This window comes from Macaca thibetana, chromosome 20 (assembly GCF_024542745.1).
Source record: "Macaca thibetana thibetana isolate TM-01 chromosome 20, ASM2454274v1, whole genome shotgun sequence".
Lineage (NCBI taxonomy): Eukaryota > Metazoa > Chordata > Mammalia > Primates > Cercopithecidae > Macaca > Macaca thibetana.
Window position 1 is genome coordinate 33,702,100 of NC_065597.1, and position 27,977 is coordinate 33,730,076.

Below are 27,977 nucleotides of genomic sequence, written 5' to 3' on the forward strand. Positions count from 1 at the left end.
AACCTCTGCCACCCAAGTTCAAGTGATTCTCTTGCCTCAGCCTCCCAAGCACTGGGATTACAGATGCGTGCCACCATGCCCGGCTAATTTTTATATTTTTAGTAGAGACGGGGTTTCGCCATGTTGGCCAGGCTGGTCTTGAACTCCTGACCTCAGATGATCCACCCGCCTTGGCCTCCCAAAATGCTAGGATTACAGGCATGAGCCACCGTGTCCAGCCTCATTATTAACTGAAGAAAAATGGGTGCCCTTTAAAGAGTTTGTCAGATTAGGAAACAAAAAGAAGTCAGAAGGAGCTAAATCAGGACTGTACGATGGATGCCTAATGATTTCTTGTTGAAACTCTTGCAAAATTACCCTCGTTTTTCGTGAGGAGTGAGCAGGAGCATTGTGGTGGAGAAGGAGTCTCTGGTGAAGTTTTCCCAGGCATTTTTCTGCTAAAGCTCTGGGTAACCTACTCAAAACACTCTCATAGGAAGCAAATGTTATCATTCTTTGGCCCTCCAGAAAGATAACAGCAAAATACTTTCAGCATCCCAAAAAACTGTTGCCATGACCTTCGACTGGTCTACTTTTGCTTTGGCCAGATCACTTCCACCTCTTGGTAGCCACTGCTTTGTGCTTTGTCTTCAGGATCATTCTGGTGAACCCATGTGTCATCTCCTGTTGCAGTTTTTTTTTTTGGAAGAAATGCTTCAGATTCTTGATCCCACTTATTTAAAATTGCCATTGAAAGCTCTGTTCTTCTCTATAGTTGATCTGGGCACAGCAGTTTTAGCACCCATCAAATGGAAAGTTTGCTTAACTTTATTTTTCGTGATTTCTTTATTTTTCAAAATTGTGTAAGCCGAACCAATTGAGAGATCTGTGCTGTTGGCTTTTTCTTTCTTTCTTTCTTTCTTTCTTTCTTTCTTTCTTTCTTTCTTTCTTTCTTTCTTTCTTTCTTTCTTTCCTTCTTTCTTTCTCTTTTCTTTTCTTTTCTTTTTTCTTTTCTTTCTTTTTTTTTTTTTTTTTTTCGGAGTCTTGCTCTGTCACCCAGGCTAGAGTGCAGCATGTGATCTCAGTTCATTGCAACTCTGCTTCCCAGGTTCAAGCAATTCTCCTGCCTCAGCCTCCTGAGTAGCTAGGATTACAGGCACCCACCACCGCGCCTGACTGATTTTTGTATTTTTAGTAGAGACAGGGCTCCACCATCTTGGCCAGGCTGGTCTCGAACTCCTGACCTTGTGATCCACCTGCCTTGGCCTCCCAAAGTGCTGGGATTACAGGCATGAGCCAACGTGCCCAGCCTCTTTTTTTCTTTTTTGAGACAGTCTCACTCTGTCACCCAGGCTGGAGTAGCTCACTACAGCCTCCACCTCCCAGGCTCAGGTGATCTTCCCTCCTTAGTCTCCTGAGTAGCTGGGACTACAGGAGGCGTGCATCACCATGCCAGGCTAATTTTTTATTTTTGTGTAGATACAAGGTCTCATTACATTGACTAGGCTGGTCTTGAACTCCTGGGCTCAAGCAATCCTCCTGTTTTGGTCTCCCAAAGTGCTGGGATTATAGGTGTGAGCCACTGTGTCCAGAAAATGCATAGTTACTGAGAGAAAGTTGCAAGAACAACACAACCCAATAAGAGACCACGGAGCTTTTGTGGGTAGGCAAATGGGCTCAGTGAGCCTGGATTCTAAGCTGAGGAGGGGCTCTATGGACTGTGTGGGTCTGGAGCTGCAGAGACCGGGAGACACAGAGCTTGTGCTGCACCTTCAGTGGCCAAGAGCCCCAAGCCTGTGAGTCTGATTCACTGATTCAACACATACTGCATACCCACTTAAAAATGCAAGCAATAGGCTCAAGCACTGGGAATACATCTATAAGCCAGACAGACCAAATTCTTTCTCCCAGAAGCTCAGAACTGAGTGATGGGCAAGACAGACAATAAGCAAATAACTATTTAGACTGTCAAGTGGTAATAAGTGCAATGAAAAAGAATCAGCCAGAGCAGTGGGAGAACAAGCATCGGTAGGGTGTGGAGGGGGTGCTGTTTTTAAGACTGGGTTGTCAAAGACATCCTCTCCAGTAAAGTAGTATTGTGGGCTGAGTAATAGCCCCCCAAAATTCATGTCCACCCAGAACCTCAGAATGTGACCTTATTTGGAAAGGATTTTGCAGATGTAATTAGTCAAAGATCTCAAGATGAGGTCATGCTGGATTCAGGATGTGCCCTAAATCCAATGCTGAGTATCCTTATAATGAGAGGAGAGGGCACAGAGACAAGGTGGCCATGTGGAAATGGAGGCAGAAATTGGAATGACGCTCCCACAAGCCAACCAGATTGGAATGCCTGGGGGCCACCAGAAGCCAGGAAGAAGCAAAGAAGGACGCTGCCCCAGAGCCTTCAGAGGGAGCATGGCCCAATCAACACCTCGATTTTGGACTTCTTAGCTTCCTGCACTGTGAGAGATTACATAGTTGTCATTTTACATTTACATTTTATTTTGAATTAATTTTACTTTAATTTTATTTTGTTCAGTTGCCACCATACTCAGGTTGTGGTCATTTGTTGTGGCATCCCTAGGGAGCTAACACAGACAGTGCCTGAGTGGAGCTCTGAGTGAGGAAAGGAGTGAGCCGGCGGAGCAGGACCAGCCGGGGCAGGGGCAGAGGCAGAGGGAAGCCCAGTGAGAGAGGGGTACAGGGTGCAGGCAACACTGAGGGAGGAGTGTGTGAGGAGAAGGATGTGGGAGAGAAGGCCAAAGTAGCTTCAGGGAACAAGATGGAGGAGACCAGAGTAAGGATTTTTTTTTTTAATATGTGTATATATGTATGTATGTGTGTGTATATATGTATGTATGTATATATACACTCATATATTTTTATATTTACATACTTTTAAAAAATATTTTTTATATTTTATATACACACATTTATATATAATTATATCTAATATATATTTAATATATTATATATATCTAATATATATTATGTTTAATATATTATATATAATTATATATAATATAATTATATATAAGATATAATTATATCTAATATATAATATATTATATATAATATAGAATTATATCTAATATATAATATATTATATATAATATAGAATTATATCTAATATATTAGATATAATATATTATATAAAACTATTATATGTTATAATATAATATATAATTGTATTATATACATTATAATACATATTATATGTAATATATATAATAATATTATATACATATATATTTCTCACTCCATCACCCAGGCTGGAGTGCAGTGGCACAATCTTGACTCACTGCAACCTCCGCCTCCTGGGTTCAAGTGACTCTTGTGCCTCAGCCTGAGTAGCTGGGATTACAGGTGTGCACCTCCACGCCCGGCTAATTTTTGCATTTTTTTTGTAGAGACGCAGTCTCACCATGTTGCCTAGGCTGGTCTCAAACTCCTGGGGTCAAACAATCTGCTCACCTTGGCCTCCCAAAGTGCTGGGATTATAGGTGTGAGCCTGAGTTTTATTCTTAGCAAAATGAGTAGCTATTAGAGCAAAGAGCTACTAAGGGGATCCTTCTGGCTGCCATGTGGAGAGTGGACTACAGGATGGCAAGAGTGGCTGTGAGCCATCAGGAGGAGACCGTCTCAGGTGTACAGGGGAGGGGGGCTGCATTAGCCCTTCTTGCGATGCTATAAAGAAATGCCTGGGCCGGGTGCAGTGGCTCACGCCTGTAATCCCAGCAGTTTGGGAGGCCGAGGTGGGTGGATCACGAGGTCAGGAGGTCGAGAACATCCTGGCTAACATGGTGAAACCCTGTCTCTACTAAACTTATAAAAAAAATTAGCCGGGCGAGGTGGCAGGCGCCTGTAGTCCCAGCTACTCGGGAGGCTGAGGCAGGAGAATGGCGTGAACCCGGGAGGTGGAGCTTGCAGTGCACTCCACTGCACTCCAGCCTGGGCAACTGGGCAAGACTCTGTCTCAGAAAAATAAAAATAAAAATAAAAAATAAAGGTAGGGATGTGATTAGATTGGGAAGATATTTTGAAGGTAGAGCTGTAGAATTTGCTGATGTGGGCTGTGAGGAAAAAGTGGAGCTTGAACTGACTCCAAGGTGTTGGGCCTCAGCAAGGAATCAAGTTGTCATTTACCAAAATGAGCAAGACTTGGGGTGGAGCAGGCTTGGGTAAGGGCTGTGTGTGGGATGTGTGTGAGGGGAGAGGGTGGAGAAGTGTAAAGCTCTCTATGGGCCATGTTAAGATCCAAATGCCCATGATACCTCCCAGGGGAGAAGTCAAGTAGATGGTTGGATATAGGCAAACGGAGCCCAGTGGGGCAGTGGGAATGGAGATAGACTTTGGGAATAGGGGTGGAAAGAATCAGCTTATATATAGGGAGCTATTAAAGCCATGAGACTAGCTGATATTGGAGGGAGTGGATTTGGGGAAGAGTGGAGTTTGCAAATGGCACCTGGAGCCCTGTGAAGCTTAGACACGGAGGAGATGAGGATGGACTAGCAAAGAAGACAAAGAAGGAATGACTGGTGAAAAGATAAAAGGGGGTAACTAGAAGAGTATGGTGCCTGGAAGTCAGGGAAAGAATGTATTTCAAGAAGAAGGAAGCAATGGTTGCTGAAAAATCAAGTCATATGAGGTGTCAGAATTGGCCGCTGGGTTTGCGAACATGGCGGTCACTTGTGAGCATGAGAACTGAGCTTGAAGAGTGGTGTGGCAGAAATGGGATTGGAATGGACTGAGGTAGGGACAGGAGAAAAGAAGAAGTGGGGAGTATAAGACAACTCTTTTGAGAAGCTTTGCTATAAAAGGCAGCAGAGAAATTGAGCTGTAGGGGGAAAGAGGTAGGGCCAAGGGAAGGGATTTATTTTTAGATGGGAATATTACAGCTGTTCATAGACTTATGGAAATGATCCTCTGCAGAGGGAAAATTGATGGTGTGGGAGCACAAGGGCATTGTTGCAGGAATAACATCTGTGATGAGTCAATGGCTTTGGGACCTGGTGCCCAGGTACAAGGGCTGGCCTTAAATAGCACAGGTGGTTCTCCTGTGCAATGGGAGGGAAAGCACCACACCTGGACGTGTACACATCTGGGTTGTGTGTTTTGCAGAAGGGTCCTATGGAAGCCCTGTTCTGATTGCTTCAGTTTTCTCAGTGAAATAGAAGCAAGATCATACTTCCTTAATGGGTACAGAGTTCCTGTTTGAAATAATTTAAAAGGTTTGAAAATAGATAATAGTGATGGGGAAGAAGGAGAAGAAGAAGAGGAGGAGGAAGATGGCATTTATTGGAAAGGCACTGGGGGAAACGTTGAAAGTTGAGAAGAGGGGAAGGTGATAAAGGAGAGTGTTATGGTTTGTCTGTGTCCCCACCCAAATCTCATCTTGAATTGTAGCTCCCATAATTTCTATGTGTTGTGGGAGGGACCCGGTGGGAGATAATTGGATCATAGGGGGTGATTTCCCCGATACTGTTCTCATGGTAGTGAATAAGTCTCACAAGATCTGATGGTTTTATAAGGGGAAACCCCTTTCACTTCGCTCTCATTTCTCTCTTGTCTGCTGCTATGTAAAACGTGCTTTTCACCTTCCACTATGATTGTGAGGCCGCCTCAGCCACATGGAACTGTGAGTCCATTAAACGTCTTTTTCTTTATAAATTACCCAGGTATGTCTCAGGTAGGTCTTTATCAGCAGCGTGAGAACAAACTAATACTGGAGAGCAAGTGCCCAGGAAATGTCAGAGAATTGCTGAGCTGCACTAAGTGTCCACTGGAGGTCCATGGTTATGAATTTGATGCAAGATGAGTCCTCAGGGCTGTGAACCTTTCTCCAGCCATGTCTAACTGCCTGGGGATAAACAGACTAGACCCAACCACATTTAACCTGGCTTAGGTTTTGCCACATGAATCCATGTGCACACCAGGAGGAGAGGATGAAAATGTTGTGGAGGATGTACTCAAACCAATGAGTTAATAAGGGGCTGTGAAATCTAAGCCAGGACAAAGGAAAGTGAGGATGTGACAGAGGTGAGGGAGTGTCCAACATAGGAGAGTAGTATGTTCAAAGTCCCAGTGATGTTGCGTAACTTGAGGCCTCAAGGACTCAGAACATGAGAAGGGAGCCTGAATAATAATAGGAAGGGGTAGTGGAGTGGGATGCTTGAGGGAGAGGTCTTTCCACAAGAGCAGGTAGCTGGGGTGGAGTGAAGTCCTGGGTCATCAAAAACAATGATAGGAGCTGGCGATGATGTGGAGAAATTGTAACTGTCATACATTGCTAGTGGAACTGGAAAATGATGCAGTCACTTTGGAAAACAATTTGGTAGTTTCTCAAAATGTTAAACATAGAATTGCCATAGGACCCAGTAATTTCACTCTTAGATATATCATATGTCATGATAAAGACTTATATGTGAATGTTCATAGCCACCTTATTTATTTATTGAGACAGAGTTTTGCTCTTGTCACCCAGGCTGGAGTGCAGCAGCACGATCTCAGCTCACTGCAACCTCTGCCTCCCGAGTTCAAGTGATTCTCCTGCCTCAGCCTTCTGAGTAGTTGGGATTACAGGCACATGCCACCATACCCAGCTAATTTTTGTATTTTTAGTAGAAACAGGGTTTCACCATGTTGGCCAGGCCGGTCTCAAACTCCTGGCCTCAAGTGATCCACCTGCCTCGGCCTCCCAAAGTGCTTGGATTACAGGCATGAGCCACTGCGCTCAGCCTCATAAGAGCCTTATTCTTTACAGTCAAAAAGTAGAAATGAGCCATATGTTTGTCAACTGATGAATGGATAAACAAAAATGTGGTACAGCCATACAGTGGAATGCCCTTTAGCAACAAAAGTGAATAGAGTCCTGATTGCTGCAGTGTGGATGAACCTTCCAAACATTATGCTAAGTGAAAGAAGACAGACACAAAAGACCACATTTTGTATAATTCTATTTAGATAAAATGTTCAGAAAAGGCAAATCTATAGGGACAGAAACTAGATGAGAGAGTCTTTTTCAAATGATGAAAGTTATGGAAAATTTGTGATGGTGTTTGCAGAATTCAATAAATATACGAAAAATCATTTTGCACTTAAAATGGGTGAGTTTTCTAGTAAGTAAATTACATCTCAATGAAGCTGTTGCACACATATCAGAAATAGTTGTTCATGAGAGCCATGGAGAGAGACAATGGGCCAGGCATTAAATATTCAAGAGATGACCCAGGGATCTGAGATGGCTGCAATGAGGGAGGGGTGGTGGGTAGTGGAGCCTGATGGTATGAGTTTAAAAGGAGCTGGGGGGTTTTGGAATGAGAGAGAGGCAATGGTCTGGGAGGAGATACGAAGAAAAAGGAGGACCTACATCCCACCTCTAGACCCAGTGGTTGAGGGGTACAAAGGAGAGCCTACCTCACTCTGTTTTTTGTTTTGTTTTGTTTTTGAGACGGAGTTTTGCTCTTGTTGCCCATGTTGGAGTGCAATGGCACGATCTCGCCTCACCGAAACCTCCGCCTCCTGGGTTGAAGCAATTCTCCTGCCTCAGCCTCCCGAGTATCTGGGATTACAGGCATGTGCCATTACGCCCAGCTAATTTTGTATTTTTAGTCAAGACGGGGTTCCTCCATGTTGGTCAGGCTGGTCTTGAACTCCTGACCTCAGGTGATCCGCCTGCCTCAGCCTCCCAAAGTGCGGGGATTACAGGCGTGAGCCACCGCGCCCCGCCGCCTACCTCACTTTAAGAGGGTTGAAGGGAAAGCCCTGCCTTCTGGGAATAAGCAGACAAAATGGAGGAGGGAATGGTATGGGCAGGAAATTAGGTGGGAAAATGCTTACTTATGGGAAATGGCAAAGACCAACCTGACTGAATAGAGTATCAGTAAAGGAATGATATGACAGAAGCGGAGACATATTCATCCAGAGGAAACTCAAACTTCAGGCACCCTCACTTGCTTGGCCCTTCCAAGCACTTGGGAGGTGACTTAGCGATGTATTTAAGTGGTCCACATGGTTTTGTAAAATTTGTAAAGGTAAGCAGAGAATTTGGGTCTCATCAAAGCTGAGTCGGTGAATCTCTTCATAGGATATATTTTAAAAAGCTGAGTCAAAATGGAACTTCCCTCCCATCAGAAATAAAGGCAATAGTGCAGAGTATATAGTGATAGCTGAGCGTGGTGACTCACGCCTGTAATCCCAGCACTTTGGGAGACCAAGGCAGGTGGATTGCTTGAGCCGAGGAGTTCGAGACCAGCCCAGGCAACATAGCAAAACCCTCTATCTACAAAAAATACAAAAATTAGCTGGGTGTGGTGTGTGCACCTGTAGCCCCATCTACTGGGGAGGCTGAGGTGGGAGGATCGCTTGAGTCCAGGAGGGGGAAAAAAAGGTCTTTTCTTTTCCCTCTTTTATTATTTATTTATTTGTTTGTTTGTTTATTTATTTAATTCTGAGACTGAGTCTCGCTCTGTCACCCAGGCTGGAGTGCAGTGGCCCGATTTCGGCTCACTGCAAGCTCCGCCTTCCAGGTTCACACCATTCTCCTGCCTCAGCCTCCCGAGTAGCTGGGACTACAGGCGCCAGCCACCACGCCCAGCTAAATTTTTTTGTATTTTTTAGAAGAGATGAGGTTTCACCGTGTTAGCCAGGATGGTCTCAATCTCCTGACCTTGTGATCTGCCCGCCTCGGCCTCCCAAAGTGCTGAGATTACAGGCGTGAGCCACGGCGCCCGGCCGTATTAATTTATTTTTATTTTTGTTCTTCAGAGACTGTGTTGCCCAGGCTGGAGTGCAGACCAGCCTGAGTTTGAGACCAGCCTGAGCAACATAGTGCAACCCTGTCTCTACAAAAAAAAAAACTTAGGGAGGCATGGTGCCCTACACTTGTAGTCAGCTACTCTGGAGGCTGGGGTGGGAGGATTGGCTGAGCAGGAGAGGTCGAGGCTGCAGTGAGCCATGATTGCACCACTGCACTCCAGCCTAGGTGACAGAGCAAGATCCTGTCTCAAATATAAATAAATAAATAATAAAAATCAGTTGTTGGTTCAACTCAACTTTCTTAATTTTGTTTATTAATTTCTGCCTTTATCTTAATGTTCAGGATTATTTATTTATTTATTTATTTGAGACTGGGTCTCGCTCTGTCGCCCAGACTGGAGTGCAGTGGCGTGGTCTCGGCTCGCTGCAGCCTCTGCCTCCCGGGCTCAAGGGATCCTCCCACCTCAGACCCCCAAGTAGCTGGAATTACAGGCGCGCGCCACCATGCCCGGCTAATTTTTGTATTTTTTTGTAGAGGAAGGGTCTCGTTTTTTTGCCCAGGCTGGTCTTGAACTCCTGGACTCAAGCGATCCCCCTGCCCCGGCCTCCCAAAGCTCTGGGATTTCGGGCGTGAGCCACCGCGCCCGGCCAGGGCTTTCTTATTTTCTAATCAATGTATTTAAGGCGATACATTTTCCTCAGAGTGTCGCTTTGACTGCATGCCACAATGTGAATAATGACAGGCAGGAATGTATATTAGGCTCTCATTACAGTTAGTGCTCAATATTGGTTAGCTCCCTTTAACCTTATCCTGTACTTGGCCGACAAGCATTCGTTGGGCGTCCGTCCGACGCCAAGAAGCTCTTCAAAACCACTTTCCCTGCCCAGCCTCTTTTCTCCCGCGCGGGCAACTCCTCCGGGCCTGGCCGTCACGCCCCCTCACGTCACTCACCGCCCCGCCACGTTCCCATGACACCACGCAGGCACCACCAACAAAGGCCCGAACCCTCCGTGCCCTTCCGCTTTTCCAAAGGCCTCTCTGCGACGACGGCAAGAAAAATAGTTCCTTGACAACTGAGCTCTTTCTCAGGAGAAGGCGGGACCAGGCGGGGCTTACAAGCGCAACGAAACGGAAGTCCGTGGTTCTTGTAACGGGATTGGACCCCGCGCTTCCAGGGACGGGCTCAGATGGGCGGAGGGATTCGTTTTAAGCAACGGGCGGCCCTCCGCCTCCATTGAAGGCCGGGAAATACCGCGGCGCGGGCGGTAGTTGTTGTGGTTTCCGTTCTGAGCTCGCAGCTTAGGAGCTGAAGATCGCGGACTTAGCGTTCCCGCGTCCGAGTCCGGCCATCAGTGACTGCAGATCCGGAGGCCGGGAGCTCAACCACCGTTCTTCGGAACAGGGCCGGCCTGCTGCTGTGCCTTCGCCGCTCGGTGCCTGTATCTACTCCTGGGCCTAGCTCGGCTCCGGGGCGGCTTAGGAGAAGGCCGCCGGCGAGATGTTCAAAAATACGTTCCAGAGCGGCTTCCTCTCCATCCTCTACAGCATCGGCAGCAAGCCCCTGCAAATCTGGGACAAAAAGGTCGGGCTGGGGGCGGCGGCGGTGCGGGGTGGAGGGGCTACACCCCCTCCTCGTCTGGGGACTGGGGACGGGGAATGGTTGTGTCGAATTGGGGCCTGGGAGAGGCGGAGAGGACGCTGTGCCTTGTCCTCAGCCTGGCGGGACTGGGGCGCGAGGTGGGGGCGTCGTGTAAGCAGCGGAGGAGGTGAGGTGGTGCATGTGGGTGGGCGTGGCTGGGATCTAAGCGTCCTGCAGCTGTGGTGTGGTTAGGGCCACGACCCTTGCTGCTGACTTGACTTGGTCGGTCAGTCCCTTCTTTTGAGCCACTGTTTCCCCACCAATATAATGGGGTTGATGGTGCCCATCTCCTAGCATGAAATGCACGAACTTACTTGAGGGAGCTTCGGGGATGTACAGATGAAAGTACCTGCTATTCACGGATTCCAAATATTTACTGATACCCTGTTATGTGCCAGGCACGGTGCTGGGCGCTAGACACAGAGCCTTTGTTCAGGCACCCTTACAGAGGCGCCGACAGAAAAGCTCCGGCCAAGCCAGTGATGTTTAAATTTCATTCGTTTGCTCCCTTCCTCCCACTGATCCCAAATAAGTCAGAATTCAGTAGCCCTTGGCACCTGCTCCACACTCACTGTGACTTGCCTGTACTATGCCCTCGGTGCCTGATTTCTCCATCAGGAAAACTGCAGAATGCTGACAGTCAAAGTCTTGTTTGGATTAATAAACTCAGAGCCAAGTACAGGCCTCATCTTTATTCCGGCATCCACTAGATGATACTGTGTTTGGCCCCACGAGATGATGAGTCTATTTTTTGCAGATGTGAAGAAAGATCTAGCTGTCTATGAATTGGTCTGCATTTTATTACTTTGGTATTTCGTTCTTCATGCAAATTCCCAGGCAATCAGCTGTACTATTTCTTGAATATAAGTTACGGGAGGCACTCCAGTGTGGAATTTCAGTCATATTCTTAGTACTTCTGTCTGGGAGAATGTCGAGTGTGGGTATGATGAATGCTGCTTTTTATAGAGATGCATGTGGAATAATCTCAGCAGGGTTTATTGGTAATGAAGCCAAGAATTTTGGATTTTATCTCGGAACAAGCCTCTGTATTCCCTTATCCACAGATGAGAGCTATGGGCCACATAAAGTTGGGAGAGAACATGGGCAGCTTTCTGCCTGTCACCACTAGGGAACTCTGCGTTCTGAGGGCAGCTTTGAGGATGGTGTGTTCATAGTGTTACTTTCATAAGATAGTTGAAAAATCTGAACATAATGAAGTTGGGCCTTCGTGTATGTAAAATCTGCCCATCTCTTCTCTTTCAGATGATTCTATCCACAAGCTAGAGCTAGTGCCGGAGTACAGGACAGCAGTTCCTTAATGTTGCTGCCTTACTGAGGTTTTTGGTTTCATGGTTTTTTTCACAATGGAATAAAGCATCGTAAACTGTAAATTGCGTCTGTACAAAGAGAGCCCGGGGTGCCTGGGAACTTTGTAAGGAGATTGGTTTCCCAGCTGTCGCTTGACTCAGTTACGGGCTGTCAGAAGGCATCAAGAGAGGGGAGCCCTCTGTGCCAGTGGAATTTGGAAACTGAATTGTAACAAAGTGTCAGTATAAGGCAATTGAAATCGGGAATGGGACTTGACCTAGGAGGAGAGGTTTTCAGAGCAGATCAGAGAACTTACTAAAGCTCAAAGAATTCCTGTAGTAGGGAGGCCTCAGAATTTCTGTTAGGAAACTTGTATCAGTTTTCCATTTTAACCCTTCTGGGCTTGATCTTGTGTGCTGTGTTTTAGTTTTCAAATGTGGCTTTTTGACTGGTCAACATGTTTACCCAAGAATATAAAAGCAAAGTAACCATGGTGCACTGTGTCCCTTAACAACGCCACTAGAGGTTGGATGGTACCCTGATGACATAAACACGTGTGAAAACATTGTTAAATCGATTGGCAGGGTTACTTGGAGTAAATTAAAGAGACATTTTGGCAAAACCTTTAGAACATTCATTTCAAGCAAAATCTTCACAATGGTAAAAGTTAATTTTGTGTTTCTAACTCTTACTTAGACTCAATTGAAAAATGTTTAGGACTGAGGTTTTGTTCGCCTCTTGGGGCAAGGGAAGGAAAGAGAAGAAAAAAAGTTTGGGGCCATATCCCTCAGCTTTGTCGTGTGTGCTTTTTCTCAGCTATAAGTCCTCAGAAAGTGCTGGAAATTCAATCCAGTAAGGGGAATGCTGGGAATTGATGTACTTATTAAAGATTTATTGAGCGACAGCTGAGTGACAGGCTTTGTGTAGACTTGGGAAGATAGAGAAAACATTTTTCCTGCTCCCAGGGACTAAGGCAAAGTTGTAATAAGGACAGAGTTTGTGGGGAGTTGAGGACTGTCTACATTTAGCTAGACATGGCCTTGACTTTTGCCACTAGGTATATATTGACTGTGATGCCTATTTGTAGTTATTTTATTTCCAGAAAACTTTACTGTTTTCTTTCCTGAGTATATATAGAGAGAATTTCTGTTTGGTTTCTTTGAAGAATCTTGAGAAATTTGGTTTGACTGTTGTTTAGGCTCTGTGTCTGTGTAGAAGTGAGCACTGTATTCACAGTACCAGTGAATTTGCAAGCTTCCCTTTTTATGAGGATGGCTTGCTCATTCGTGTTTGTAACACCTGCAATTTATTTGACACTCTGAAGCTCACAGCCCCTCCCCTCCATCTCATCCTTCGGATCTCAACTTAAACATTCCTTTCATTAGGAATTTGAGTTAAGCCTCATGGGTACGCCTGTGGCTGGCAGTTTTCTATTGTAGATCGTCCACTGGACTGCAGGTTCCTTAAGCAGAAGAACAGTATCTTGCCTAAGAACCTCAGTGCTAGGGCGTGGTCAGACATCTTGGATTTGCATCCTGGCTGTGCTGTGTTCCAGTTGTGTGACCTTAGCCACGTCCTTAACCACTCAGTTTTCTCATCTATTTCTCACGGTTATGAAGATTCAGTGAAGCTGTATGTAAAGTCCTTAGCAACAGAGTTATAGTATATGCAGTCATGCACCACATGATGGCGTTTTGGTCAACGACAGACCTTACACATGACAGTGGTGCCATAAGATTATCATGGAGCTGAAAAATTCCTATCGCTTAGTGACATAATAGTTGTTCGTTAAGTCAAATGCAGTACTCGTGTTTGTGAGTAGGTGTAAACCAACCTACTCCACTACCAGTCATGTAAAAGTGTAGCATATACAATGATGTATGGTGCCTAACACTTGATGATAAATGACTATGTTACTGGCTTATGTATTTACTGTACTCTTTATCATTATTTTATTGTATTTTATTTTTCTGAGACAAGGTCTTGCTGTTGTCCAGGCTGGAACGCGGTAGCACATCAGGGCTCACTGCAGTCTCGATCTCCTGGGCTCAAGCAATCCTCCCACCTCAACCTCCCAAGTAGCTGGGACTACAGGCCCTCACCAGCACACCTCGCTAATTTTTCTATTTCTGTAGAGAACAGGGTTTCTCCATGTTGCCCAGGTGGTCTTGAATTCCTATGCTCAAGCAGCCCTCCTGCCTCAGCCTCCCAAAGTGCTAGAATTACAAGCATGAGCTCCCGTGCTGGGCCTTATCATAATTTTAGAACATACTTCTACTTACAACAACAACAAAAAGTTGCCGGGCGCGGTGGCTCAAGCCTGTAATCCCAGCACCTTGGGAGGCCGAGACGGGTGGATCACGAGGTCAGGAGATCGAGACCATCCTGGCTAACACAGTGAAACCCCGTCTCTACTAAAAAATACAAAAAAATAGCCGGGCGAGGTGGCGGGCGCCTGTAGTCCCAGCTACTCGGGAGGCTGAGGCAGGAGAATGGCGCAAACCCGGGAGGCGGAGCTTGCAGTGAGCTGAGATCCGGCCACTGCACTCCAGCCTGGGCGACAGAGCGAGACTCCGTCTCAAAAAAAAAAAAAAAGAAAACAACAACAACAGCAACAACAACAAAAAGTTAACTGTAAAATAGCCTTAGGCAGGTCCTTCAGGAGATATTTCAGAAGAAGGCAGTGTTGTCATAGGAGATGACAGCGCCATGTGCGTTATTGCTCCTGCAGACCTTCCAGTGGGACAGCATGTGGAGGTGGAGACTGTGATTGATGTTAATGATCCTCACCCTGTGCGGCCCTAGGCTCGTGTGTGGTGTCTGTGTCTTAGTTTTTAACAAAAAAGTTTAAAAAGTAAAAAAAAAAAAAAAAAATAGGAAAAAGCTTATGGAATAAAAATATATAGAAATAAAATATTTTTGTGCAGTTGAACATTGTGTTTGTGTTTTAAGCTAAGTGTTATTACAAAATAGTCTAAAAGTTTTTTCAATTTTTAAAGTTTATAAAGTAAAAAAGTTTCAGTAAGCCAAGGTTAATTTATTATTGATGAAAGAAAAATATTTTTAATAAATTTAGTGTAGCCTGCCAGGTGTAGTGGCTCATGCCTGTAATCCCAGCCCTAATTAAATAACTAAATAAAATAAATGTAGTGTAGCATAAATGTATGGTGTTCATAAAGTGTTCAGTAATGTCCTAGGCCTTCACATTCACTCACCACTCACTCACTGACTCAACCCAGAGCAACTTCCAGTCCTGCAATCTCCACCTATGGCCAGTGCCCTATCCAGTTGTATCACTTTTTATCATTTATACAGTACTTTACTGCACCTTTTCTATGTTTAGAAACACAAATACTTACCATTATGTTACAGTTGCCTACAGTATTCAGTACAGTTGTATGCTGTACAGATTGTAGCCTAGGGGCAATAGGCTATACCATATAGCCCAGGTGTGTAGGATGTTGTACTGTCTAAGTTTGTGTAAGTACACTCTGATATTCACACAGCCATGGAACTGCCTAATGAGGCATTTCTCAGAACGTAATCCCATGCTTAAGCAATGCATGACTGTAGTTAGTACTTTATAAGTAATGACATATAGTATTAAATATGGCAGGGACTAAGGAATTTGCTCAAAACTAAAATAAGATATTTGAAATGAGCCCACCATCCAGATGTCTAGGAATACGAAATACAGTAAAACCAGACTTCTGAAATGAGAAGAATTTAGTTGCTGCACCGTGGCTCGCCCAGCCCTAAGCCCTTAATGTGGCTCTAAGGCCACATAACCCATGCTGTGGCACCTGCTTCACTCGTTCTCCAGGCGGGGCTCACCTCACCCGGTTCCCCCTCTTAGTAGTAGCCTCCTACTGAATTGAAGGAAGTCCTGTTCTCTCACCTTCAAGCTTTTGCACTTCCTGGTCCCTCTGCTGGGCACTGCCCCTCACCACCCCACAAGCCTCACTCCCATCTTTTCAAATTAGTCTCCAGTCACAGTTCAAAGGCCTTTCTCAGAGTGACCTTCCTTGACTCTTCAGGCTAAGTTAATTTACTACTACTTATCACACGTGACATTATTAGCTTCTTAAGGTCTGTATTCCTGGCTATACAGGTTCCTGATAGAAGCTTTTGTAAGTTTCTAAACCAACAGCTTAGAAGAAATTAGGGGTTTCTTTAATGCTACCTTGACATCTGGGACCAGCACATCTTATATTTATTAAAAGACTCTTATGTTTAATGTAAACATTACTTCTGGTTGTAAGGAAAATACCAGGAGGTTCTATTCCCACTTATACTTGTGCAAAACATGGTATAATTTTCAGTCTTAATAGTAGTATCCTGGCGGGGCGCAGTGGCTCACGCCTATAATCCCAGCACTTTGGGAGGCCGAGGTGGGCTGAGGTCGGGAGTTCAAGACCAGCCTGACCAACATGGAGAAACCCTGTCTCTCCTAAAAATACAAAAATTTGCCGGGCATGGTGGCACATGCCTATAATCCCAGCTACTCAGGAGGCTGAGGCAGGAGAATCACTTGAACCCGGGAGGTGGAGGTTGCAGTGAGCCGAGATGGTGCCATTGCACTCCAGCCTGGGCAACAAGAGTAAAACTTTGTCTCAAAAAAAACAAGTTAGCATCCTAAAAGTACATGAGATGAGATTGCATTAATTCATGAAAACGCCTTTGTCTGTCTTTCCTGTCACCTTGTCTTTCTCTCAGCTGCTGCTGTATCTTCCCTACTCCAGGACTAAATATTAGACCAGAGTCTTTTGCTGTTGTTACTGGATAGTGTTAGATTCCCATTTCCTGTTCTAATTTTAAAAATAGTCTCTCTTCAGAAAAAATTTCCTACATTCTAGTTTTTAGTTAGCATGCCTTGTTGATAAAAATTAAATTGGTGCCATTTTCAGTAGTAGAATTCAGTGTATTTGGACATAAAGGTGGTAAAACTTTTTTTTTTTTTCTGGCTTTCCCAGGGTCAGCTGGACCCTGGGAGAATGTTCTTCATTATTCTGAGTCGGGTTTTACAGTAATTGAACGAAAGCATGGTTTTTTGGGTTTGTTCGTTTGTTTGTTTTGAAACAGAGTCTCGCTGTGTTGCCCAGGCTGGAGTGCGATGGCACAATCTCAGCTCAATGCGACCTACTCCTCCCGGATTCAAGCAATTCTCCTGCCTCAGCCTCCTGAGTAGCTGGGATTACAGGTGTGCGCCACCACACCCAGCTAATTTTTTTGTATTTTTAGTAGAGATGAAGTTTCACTATGTTGCCCAAAACTCTTGATCTCAGGTGATCCGCCCACCTCAGCCTCCCAAAGTGCTGGTATTATAGGCATGAGCCACAGCACCTATCCAAAGGCATGGGTTTTCATTACACTTGCCTTTTCTTAGCTATGCACATAATTGTCCTTACGCTAACTTAGGGGTTGTTGGTGTATGCCCAGAGTTGCTTGTCTGCTGTCTGGATAGCCCCTGTCAAGTACAGCAAAGGGAGTCTCAGACTCCCTTGGAGCCTGGGAGTCTGAGTCAGAGCTATGCCCAGTTCTCCCCACAGGGGTCTCCCTCTGCCTAATTTCTGTCTGGGAAACCAGCCCTTAACCCAGTGCGGGAACTTTCCTGCTGAAATGGACAGCTCTAATGGCTTAATGTAAATTAGAGCATGTGTCATTAAAGCTAGGATACCAGATGGCTGAGGGTTCAGCTGCCTGCCAGGCTCAGTGGGTGGGGCCAGAAAAATGAAAGTTGGGGGAGGGAATGGATACAATTCGTGTTATTTTTAAAGCAATCATAGAAATATATAGCATCCACCGGCTCCCTCCCTATCCCAGTAGTAGTAGTTTGGTTTTTTTTTTTTCCCTAAGCTTGACCCACTTCCCTGAGGCTTACATTCCGGGGAGGGAGAGAAATCAGTGTTCTTTATTAGTTGCCCTAGCAACCATGGAAAGCCTGGGAGAGTGTAAGACTAGCCTGAAGCTTTGGTCCCCTCTGTTGTCTGCAGAGGCTGAGAACCATTATAATCTGTAATTGCCAGTAACTGGGTTCTGAACCTCTTTGAGTACCTCCAGCTCATGGGCAGAGGAGGGGAAATTAATGAAATAAAACAATATTGGCTGTAGATTTTTTTTTTTTTTTTTTGGAATAAAGCACTCATAGGCCACACTTTGATAGTGGGAATGTGTCATGAATGAAAAAGAATTAACAAATCAAAAACAGCTCTTTGTGATCTAGAGAGGGACAGAGCATGTTAAAACCTGCTTCCACCATCAGCAATAAATGCTGAGCGGTTCATTTTATCTTCATCCCAAAGCCAAGCCTGCCCAGTGACCTCTGAACTGGAAGGAGCTAAGGAAAGGACGTGGATACTTTCTGAGACATGTATCTTCCTGTATGCTGTTGTCAGAAGCTGGTTTTAGGAGGGGGTTGCTTTCCTGGAAGACCTTTATAATATTAGGCAGTGACAGCCACATTGCCATGGTGGTGGGGAGCCTTTGCCCCAATTGCCTGTTACCTCTCCCCTTTGATCCTAGTTTCAGAGCCTAGAGAAAAGGCTTTGGGAAATTCCCTACCCTCCAATGCACATATCTGATTGATCCGCCCTTACCACCTCCACCCTGCTCTTTTCCAGTGAGTTTGTATTTGCAGCCTTTTAAACAATAAAGGAGAAAAATCATAATTCACTAACAAATTCACTTAATTTTATTTCAGACATCTGGAGGCTTGTCATATGGGGATACTTGTATTTTTCTTCTTTGGGGGTTAAACAGTCTCTTGGGGAAAAGCTCTGTTTAGTTTGTCTTACCACCAGCCAGGTTCAAACTCGAGAGAGACTGACGGGCATTCCTTCAACAAAGTTGCCTTGACCCCTCCAAGTTCCCTTGTTTTGTGGAATACATTCATTCATTTTGTAAAACTTAAATTTGTGAGTGTGTTTGTTATCTAGTAACACTGGGGGAGAGAGAAATCTCTTTAGTAAGTTATTGAAAATCCAACTGAAAGTTAGCTTGCCTCGGGGCAGAAGTGTAGGAATACTACAGTCTATCCGCCTACCAGCCTGCGTTGGCTTCTGTGTGCATTGTATGGCTTTGTTTTCTTCTGTAAAGACCTGAATAGGTCATATCTGCTGGAGTCCCAGGGAAGTCGTCAACTTTGAGAGGGGCAGAAGGCAGTTTCCCTTAACATTTTCTCCCTGTGAGATCTGGCTGGTCTCTCTGTGACTGAGGGAGGCCTCTTGTTGACTCTGGCCGGAGAGAGCTTGAGGGATGTGAAATTTGAGGGCATGCTTTAAATAAGGGTGGATAAATAGCAACATGTTGCTTTTTAACAATAGCAGTTTCCAGGCCCAAGTTACTTCTTAATCCTTTCAATTTAGCTGTCTATTTGATCTTTGCAGTTTGTCCCATTTTAAAGAATGGTTATGTTATTGAGAATAATTAGTGGTCTGTTATAAAAGTAGTGTTTGCATCTTGTTGGAATACTGCCAGCTCTTATCAGTAGGGCTGCTCGCATTAGTTGGAAATGATTTATTAATTCCTTCTTCACTGAATCTGCCTGGTTTTACACAGAAAATATAGGAGGAATATTGCCACTTAGGTTGCGAACATTTAGATGGCGAATGAGGTGGGCAGTGGTGGCGTGTTCTGCACAGAGCCAAGCCTTTGTGCTCTTAATCTCCTTGGAAAGAGGCCCAGAATTCAAAGCAGGAGGGCATTGAACATTGCCAGCTTTGTCTGAGAAGCATTTCAATGTGACGTTTTGTGTCTTGAGAGCCTAAGAAATGCTCCACTGGCGGGGACTGGGGTCCCGTCTAGCCCAGCATTCTGTCTCTGACAATGGGCACCCATTTGTGGAAGCATTCTTCATGCTGGCGGTCCTGTGGGCTTTGTGATATGCCCCAGCATCTCTGGCTTCCTATAATAGTCCACGGTGGATGTGTTATCCAGGAATTTTTAAAACCCTCCTTGAACCTATTCATTTGTGCCAACTCTTAGGGTGACAGATTCCAGAAGTCAGCAAAGATTTGAATGCTTAGTTTATGGCTAGCACAGTGCTAAGCATTGTCGAAGATAGAAATGATGCTTCATAACTGGTCCTTGGTCTTGCTTGAGCTTATTCTTCTTTAAGGAGACAAGACTTGGTTGCAATTGTGAAAAGGGTGGGCAGTGACATCAGATGTCACCTGTAGAACACCAGGCAGACCGTGAATGGATCAGACTCACAGGGACAGAGTCACAGAGACTAATGTCTAAAAACAGAAACATATTATTAATAATTTATGTTGAAAAATAAAACTGCCAGCCTCAACACTGATTTCTCCCCATATGCAAGTCTAATAGCCAAATTGTAATCAGAAGTCTGATGAGTGAACAAGAGGAGCTTTAGTCAGTGTGATTGAGTCATTGATTATGGCAGCCTAACACAGCCCTTTCCATAATACCTAAAGAAAGACCATATGTTTGTCTTTCTGATGTCTCCTGTTCTAAACCTAGTTGATCTTTTCCATATGATATTCCATTCAGCCCTAATAGTCCAGCCCTGTTTGTTTGTTTGTTTGTTCATTTTTGAGACAGCATCTCACTCTGTCACCCAGGCTTGAGTGCAGTGGCGTAATCACGGCTTGCTGCAGCCTCGACCTCCCAGGCCCAGGCTATCCTCCCACCTCGGCCTCCTGAGGAGCTGGGACTGCAGGCATGTGCCACCACACCTGGCTAATTTTTTGTAGAGATGGGTTTTCACCACGTTGTCCAGACTGGTCTTAAACTCCTGAGCTCAAGCAATCCTCTCACCTTGGCCTCCCAAAGTGCTGGGATTACAAGCGTGAACCACCATGCCCAACCCCAGCCATGTTTTTTTGGTTTGGTTTTGTTTGGTTTTGTTTTGTTTTTGAGATAGGGTCTTGCTCTGTCACCTAGTCATCTAGGCTGGAGTACAGTGGCACAATCACGGCTCACTGCAGCCTGGACCTCCTGGGCTTAAGTGATCCTCCCACCTTAGCCTTCCAAGTAGTTAGGACTATAGGCGCACTACAAGTGCGCGGCGCCACACCTGGCTAATTTTTTGTAGAAACAATGTCATACTCTGTTGCCCAAGCTGGTCTCGAACTCCTGAGCTCAAGCTATCCTCCTGCCTCAGCCTCCCAAAGTGCTGAGATTACAGGCATGAGCCACTGTGCCTGGCCCCAGCCCTGTTTTGAAAGTGCCTTTGCACATCTCTGTTCTGTCCATATTAGTTGCTTAAAAGTTTAGACCAGGCACGGTGGCTCACGCCTGTAATCCCAGCACTTTGGGAAGCCGAGGCGGGCAGATCATCCGAGGTCAGGAGTTCGAGAACAGCCTGATCAACATGGGGAAACCCCGTCTCTACTAAAATACAAAAAAAAAAAAAAAAAAATTAGCTGGGCATGGTGGCACATGCCTGTTACCTCCGCACTCGGGAGGCTGAGACAGGAGAATCGCTTGAACCCAGGAAGTGGAGGTTGCGGTGAGCCAAGATTGCGTCATTACACTCCAGCCTGGGCAACAAGAGTGAAACTCGGTCTCAAAAAAAAAAAAAAAAAGTTTAATGCTTGAAGATAATTGTTCTTTCCTAAATATTTTGAGAGGAGGAATCTGTATTGAGTATTGATTCCTCCCCGTCATCCACCTCCTACATATGCAGCAAACAATACAAAACAATGTGGGATGAGGTACTAAATTATGTCGTCTAGACAACATGAGCCAGAAAAACAAATCAGAAAAGAGAGGTCAGTGTGGGCTGAAAATGCTAAAGAAGGCGTCTGTGTGTGGCACAGATGGGAATTGAATTCCTGCTTTAAAAAGTAGAAAATTAGGGAAAAGCAGATAGGGAAGCATGGAGCAGGATAACTCCAAGGGAGGAATGCTTTCACTTTTTGTTGCTGCCCTCCTCAGTAACACTCAGCTTTTCCTTGGCTTTTCTGGCCAAAGAAGTACACGAGGCAGGATGGGCGCAGTGGCCCATGCCTGTAATTCCAGCACTTTGGGAGGCCAAGGCAGGTGGATCACGAGGTCAAGAGTTCGAGACCAGCCTGACCAACATGGTGAAAGCCCCTCTCTACTAAAGATACAAAAAAAATATAGCTGGGCATAGTGCTGCACGCTTGTAATCCCAGCTACTCAGGAGGCTGAGGCAGGAGAATCGCTTGAACCTGGAAGGCAGAGGTTGTGGTGAGCCAAGATCACGCCATTGCACTCCAGCCTGGGAGACAGGGTGAGACTCCATCTCTCGCCGGGCGCGGTGGCTCAAGCCTGTAATCCCAGCACCTTGGGAGGCCGAGACAGGCGGATCACAAGGTCAGGAGATCGAGACCATCCTGGCTAACCCAGTGAAACCCCGTCTCTACTAAAAAATACAAAAAACTAGCCGGGTGAGGTGGCGGGAGCCTGTAATCCCAGCTACTCGGGAGGCTGAGGCAGGAGAATGGCGTAAACCTGGGAGGCAGAGCTTGCAGTGAGCTGAGATCCGGCCACTGCACTCCAGCCTGGGCGACAGAGTGGGACTCCGTCTCAAAAAAAAAAAAAAAAAAAGAGAAAGAAAGAAATCTGCGAGGCAGTATGAGGCAGTGGAAAGACTGCTGAATCCTGAGTCTCCTACTTAGGGTTTGGGATTTGCAGTTCCGGGGTGCCAATGTCCACATTTATAAAATGGAAACAGTATCACCTGCCTTGTTGTTTTGACTGTGTGAGGCTTAAGTGAGAAGATAATGTGTGTGATATTCGTGGTGCATAGTAGGCATTCAGTAGATATTAGCTGAATCTAAATTGAGCTGATGTATTTGGGGAGAAGTTTCCCCTGATTTATGGATTGCCAAGTTACCTGGGATTCTCATGGTGGTTGATGTGACCCCGTCTAGAGGTAATAGCATGGCTTACGTACATATAAGCTTCAGTGTACTGTGTCACAAATTTCTTTGTAAGCCTCTTGGGCTACCGTGGTTTTCTTGAAATGGTCCTATTCAACCTTATCAGATATTTCAGTACTAATCGAATTTTCTTTCTTGTAGGTACGGAATGGCCACATCAAAAGAATCACTGATAATGACATCCAGTCCCTGGTGCTAGAGATTGAAGGGACAAATGTAAGGTAGGTTGCCACCTCTGTTCTCCCAGAGACATCATGTACTAGGGAGGCATATGTCATAGCGGCTAATAGCACAGACTGTAGAGTCAGAGTGCCGGATGTGAGTCCAGCTCTGCCACTTAGAGCTTACCCTGGACAAGTTACTGAATTCCCCAGACCTTAGCATACTCATCTGTACAATGGACAGAATAATAGTACATTTTCCCTATAGGGTTATTGCGAGGCGTAAATAAATGAATATGTATAAAACACTTAAAACCTTGCTTAGCACATAGTAAGCACGATGTCAGTATTAGCTGTATTATTAACCAAAGTGTTTGTTGGGGTGGGGAGTGGGCGGTGTCGTACAGCTCATCCAGTGGGTGGACAGTGTGGTTTTCAGTGCCATAGAGGTCTCAGTTTTGGTTTTCTGTCATTCAGTGGCTCCCCTGCACCAGAATTGAGGTCTTCTCGCACTGGAGGAGCTTCTGAGATCCACTGTCTGGCTTTTTTTTCCAGATATTTTATTGCTGCTGTCTAGTCCTGTGTTAAGCTTTTATTTCTGGGTCCAGCGTTTGTTAAAGCATCTGCTGACTTAGGGCTGAGGGATTCACTGGGTGGCGTGTCTGAATCTTTTAGATCTGCTGTCCAGTGTTTCCTCTTGGACCCTGTACTATTGTTGTGTATACCACAAAGGAAGAGAGTCCAGGAGTGTGTTTATTGGTATTTCCTCTCTCTACAGCACCACATACATCACATGCCCTGCAGACCCCAAGAAGACACTGGGAATTAAACTTCCTTTCCTCGTCATGATTATCAAAAACCTGAAGAAGTATTTTACCTTCGAAGTCCAGGTAAGTACACGGACGTGAATGTGGCCACTCTTGGCTATACCAGAGAGCTAGCCTTTGACCTGATGGGAAAAAGTGGCCCTACAAAAGTATCTTTATCCTTTCGCATGTATTCTTTTCTGCTTCTACTATAAGCCCAATGCAGTCCTTGTTATGTAAATTTGGCATTAGTAATCAAAATTTAATGCCAGGTTTTTAAAGAAATAGTAAGCACCTAGAAAATCTAGCGATTTCAAAGCTTCAGAGTTAGCATGGTATCCATTTCGGGAGTGACTATTTAATACTCAGTGGCTGTTCTGTTTTAGTATTTCTGATTTTTCAAAAGGAATAACATTTAGGTACTCTATGGTCTGAGAGCCAGCCGACTGTTATATGTCATAAACAGCTGGTGTTGTCTTGGCAACAAACAAGATAAACTTGCTACTTCCGGCCCATCTGCATGCAGCGTATGACCTGTGTCTGGTCTGTTTATTTTCCTGTGAGTCTCAGCCTTGGGAAAGCAAGCTGTGGGAATTGAGGTCCTTGTCTGGACAAGGTTGTGTGCTGCTTCCAAGACAGAGCTTCTTCTCTGTGTGATGCTGCTTCTCTGTATTTCACAGGTACTAGATGACAAGAATGTGCGTCGTCGCTTTCGGGCAAGTAACTACCAGAGCACCACCCGGGTCAAACCCTTCATCTGCACCATGCCCATGCGGCTGGATGATGGCTGGAACCAGATTCAGTTCAACTTATTAGACTTCACGCGGCGAGCGTATGGCACCAATTACATTGAGACCCTCAGAGTGCAGGTACTGCTCCTTTCCCAGACAGAGCCCCGGGTTGGGGTTAGGGCACACTGCGTCTAATACTGGCTTGTGGCCCACACAGCAGAACACTGTGTGTTTCTGGCTTCAGTTTCCCACACTGTCCAGAGAGCTTTGGCCTCACAAAGGTCCAGGAAATATTGAGGAGTCGGGTCAGGTATAGAGGTGAATGCAGCAAGAAAGACCTCCCTCTTACCAGAATCCATCCCTAAGACAAGCCAAGGAAATGCCAGAGATGAAGCGTTTCCATTCCTAGAAGAGGGCCTCTAGAAGACTCTGGAAAAGGGAGAAAACGGTCACGTTTAGCCTCTCAAAAGAAGCATTGCCTTGACAGATCCATGCAAACTGTCGCATCCGACGGGTTTACTTCTCAGACAGACTCTACTCAGAAGATGAGCTGCCGGCAGAATTCAAACTGTATCTCCCAGTTCAGAACAAGGCAAAGGTAAGCCAGTCTTCCCCAGAGGAAGGCCCACCAGTGAGTTGGGGGAGCTGTGCTCCTGGAAGGTGCTCTGGTCTAAGAATTCAGCTGCAGAGCCTCTCTGTGTTGACACTTTGGGGGGTCTTTATATCACAAGATCTTAGGTCTCCTTCTAGCATCAGCACTGAATCAGGAATGCTCCTGTGAAAGATTCTGTTACTGCTGTCTCCCCTCTCCACGGTGAGAGGGGATGAGGCACTTCCTACCACTGGCTCACAGAACTTCAGAAAATATCTTCCATCTTAACTCTTTTTTTTTTTTTTTTGAGATGGAGTCTTGCTGTGTTGCCCAGGCTAGAGTGCGGTGGCACTATCTCAGCTCATTACAACCTCTGCCTCCCCGGTTCAAGGGATTCTTGTGCCTCAGGCTCCTGCGTAGCTGGGATTACAGGCGCCCACCACCATGCCCAACTAATTTTTAATTTTTGTAGAGACGGGGTTTCACCATGTTGGCTAGGTTCAAACTCCTGACCTCAAGTGATCTGCCCGCTTCGGCCTCCCAAACTGCTGGGATTACAGGCATGAGCCACCGCGCCCGGCCCCATCTTAACTCTTAATCAGCCCAAAAGTATTATCAGCTGATAGGTACCTGCTAACACAATAGTGGGTGCTTCCCTGCTTGTCTGCTGCAGATGTGTGTCCATTCTCCACAGTCACTGTCCACTCAAGTGTCACCAGAGGCAGGGGCCTGTGACACTGACCGTCTGTTTTCTAGTAACTTAAACTGATGCCTCTTTTCTGTTTTTTCCCTTCAGCAATAACTGGAATTGTGACTCAAGGGATAGACCCTGGATGTGACTCTTCTTTTAAAGAGGAAACTATGTGGAGGATGATGCAAAAACATATTTATCTTAGTTCACTCTGCTGTAGTTCTGTTATTTATACTTGGTGTTGCTTGTCATGGACACCGGTGAACATGTCGTAACTCTGTAACTGCATTGTAAGTGCAGTGGGGGTAAGGAGTCCTGTGAGTGGCGCGTGAACGCTGGAGCTTATTCCGCCGCCTGTCCCAGTGTCGGGGCAGATACCCTTTCCATGAACTTACAGAATTCAAGATGGCCCTTAAGGAATTCCAGACCAATATTTCTTCCTGCAGTTTATTCTGTGTTTTATATATTATCTAAATATTTGTATATGCTGTGTAATACTCATAATCTGGAAATGAATAAAATGATATATTCCTGGTTTGTACATTTGTTCCTAGTTTGTCTTTCTTCATGGTGATGTTTCTGTTTCCTTTGTGATATGAAAAGAGAACTATTTCCATTGAACATCTTGTATATTTCATGCTGTGAACTATCTTGTATTAAAGTATCTAAAGAACAAGACATATTATGCAGCTGACCCTTGAACAACACAGGTTTGAACTGTGCGGGTCCATTTATATGAGGATTTTCTTCCACCTCTGCCACCCCTGAGACAACAGACCAGTCCCTGCTCCTCTCGCTCCACCCCCTGCTCCTCCCCTCCTCATCAATGTGATGATGAAGACCTTTATGATGATCCACTTAATGAATAGTAAGTGGATTTTCTCTTCCTTACGATTTTCTTAATGACATTTTCTTTTCTCTAGCCTACCTTATTGTGAGGACACAAAATACAGTATGTAATTCATACAAAATATGTGTTGAATGTCTGTTTATATTATCAGTAAGGGTTCTAGTCAACAGGATGCTATAGTAGTTAAGCTTTGGGAGAGTCAAAAGTTATACATAGATTTTTGCATAAGAGGGTCGGTGCCTCTAGCCTCTGAGTTGTTCAAGGGTCAACTGTATAAACTGGTTCAGAACAACTTTTAAGACTAAATGGGGAAAAAAAATAGTATATGACCAGTGGAATCATCTTGCTAGGGATTGGGTCCTAGGTTGAGCTTAAGACAGAATGACATAGTCTAAATTACACCTAAACGCCTTTGGTGCGGTAATCAGCACGTCTTGTATCCTCAGCATTGGAGCAGATCACCATTTCTCTATTTGAGTTCCAGCTGAAGTACTGGCTTTGAGTGTAAGGACTTAAAGAAAAATGTTTCTTTAAACGCTGGAATCGCATGAGGGAACAGGAACCTTACACCATTTTCCCCACTGAGCTTATTCTGGACAGATGCCTGTTTAGTGGAATGACACTGGCACTATTGCCTGCATTTTTTTTTTTTTAAGGCACAGATGAATTTGCAGAAGTTAAGCACTGTATATGATGCAACTCTGCCACATGCAACATTTCTAAGGGGAAAGCAATTTGAGGGCAGAGAAGAGCACGTATCAGCATCCCCCTATTAGGTGGTGTCCTAGATGATCTTGAAGGACACAGAACTAATAACAGTGATTACACCTAGGCAGAATTTTTTTAATCGGTTGTATACTTTCTTCTACTATTAAAACGAAACCAAAAAAAAAAAATGTTTTTGGCTGGGCGCAGTGGCTCACGCCTGTAATCCCAAACACTTTGGGAGGCTGAGGCAGGTAGATCACTTGAGGTCAGGAGTTTGAGACCAGCCTAGGCAACATGGTGAAACCCCGTCTCTACCAAATATAAAAAATTAGCTGGGTTCCGGGCGCCGTGGCTCACGCCTGTAATCCCAACACTTTGGGAGGCCGAGGTGGGCGGATCATGAGGTCAGGAGATCAAGACCATCCTGGCTAACACTGTGAAACCCTGTCTCTACTAAAAATACAAAAGATGAGCCGGGCATGGTGGCGGGCACCTGTAGTCCCAGCTACTCCAGAGGCTGAGGCAGGAGAATGGCGTGAACCTGGGAGGCGGAGCTTGCAGTGAGCCGAGATCGCGCCACTGCACTCCAAAAAAAAAAAAAAAAAAAAAATTAGCTGGGTGAGCTGGGTGTGGTGGTGTGCTTCTGTAATCCCAGCTACTTGGGAGGCTGAGGCAGAAGAATTGCTTGAACCTGGGAGGAGGAGGTTGCTGTGAGCTGAGATCGTGCCACTGAACTCCAGCCTGGGCAAGGGCAAGACTCCATCTCAAAAAAATTTTTTTTTGGAAAGGTACTTTTGTAATAAAAATTTCAAACTTAATGCAAGATCAAAAGACTGTTCCAGATTCTGTGCCCTCCCCCAGTCACTGCCCCGGGTTTGCCGTC

The 27,977-nt window shown here is 45.2% G+C and overlaps 1 protein-coding gene across 2 annotated transcripts in view; it reads left to right on the forward strand.

Annotated features, from left to right (window-relative positions):
- Window positions 1-26,077, forward strand: part of CFAP20 (cilia and flagella associated protein 20) — a 309,756-nt gene extending 283,679 nt beyond the window's left edge. Inside the window, exons 2-7 of one of the 2 annotated variants that reach the window (XM_050773114.1) lie at window positions 10,029-10,319; window positions 22,697-22,776; window positions 23,495-23,606; window positions 24,203-24,391; window positions 24,741-24,851; window positions 25,642-26,077. In XM_050773114.1, coding sequence (XP_050629071.1) covers window positions 10,236-10,319; window positions 22,697-22,776; window positions 23,495-23,606; window positions 24,203-24,391; window positions 24,741-24,851; window positions 25,642-25,647 — 582 coding nt within the window. In that variant the 5' untranslated portion in view covers window positions 10,029-10,235 and the 3' untranslated portion in view covers window positions 25,648-26,077. Of the gene's footprint in view, window positions 1-9,907; window positions 10,320-22,696; window positions 22,777-23,494; window positions 23,607-24,202; window positions 24,392-24,740; window positions 24,852-25,641 lie in introns of those variants that run through there. The other variant, XM_050773113.1, reaches the window with a different exon arrangement.
- The last annotated feature ends 1,900 nt before the right edge of the window (window positions 26,078-27,977 follow it).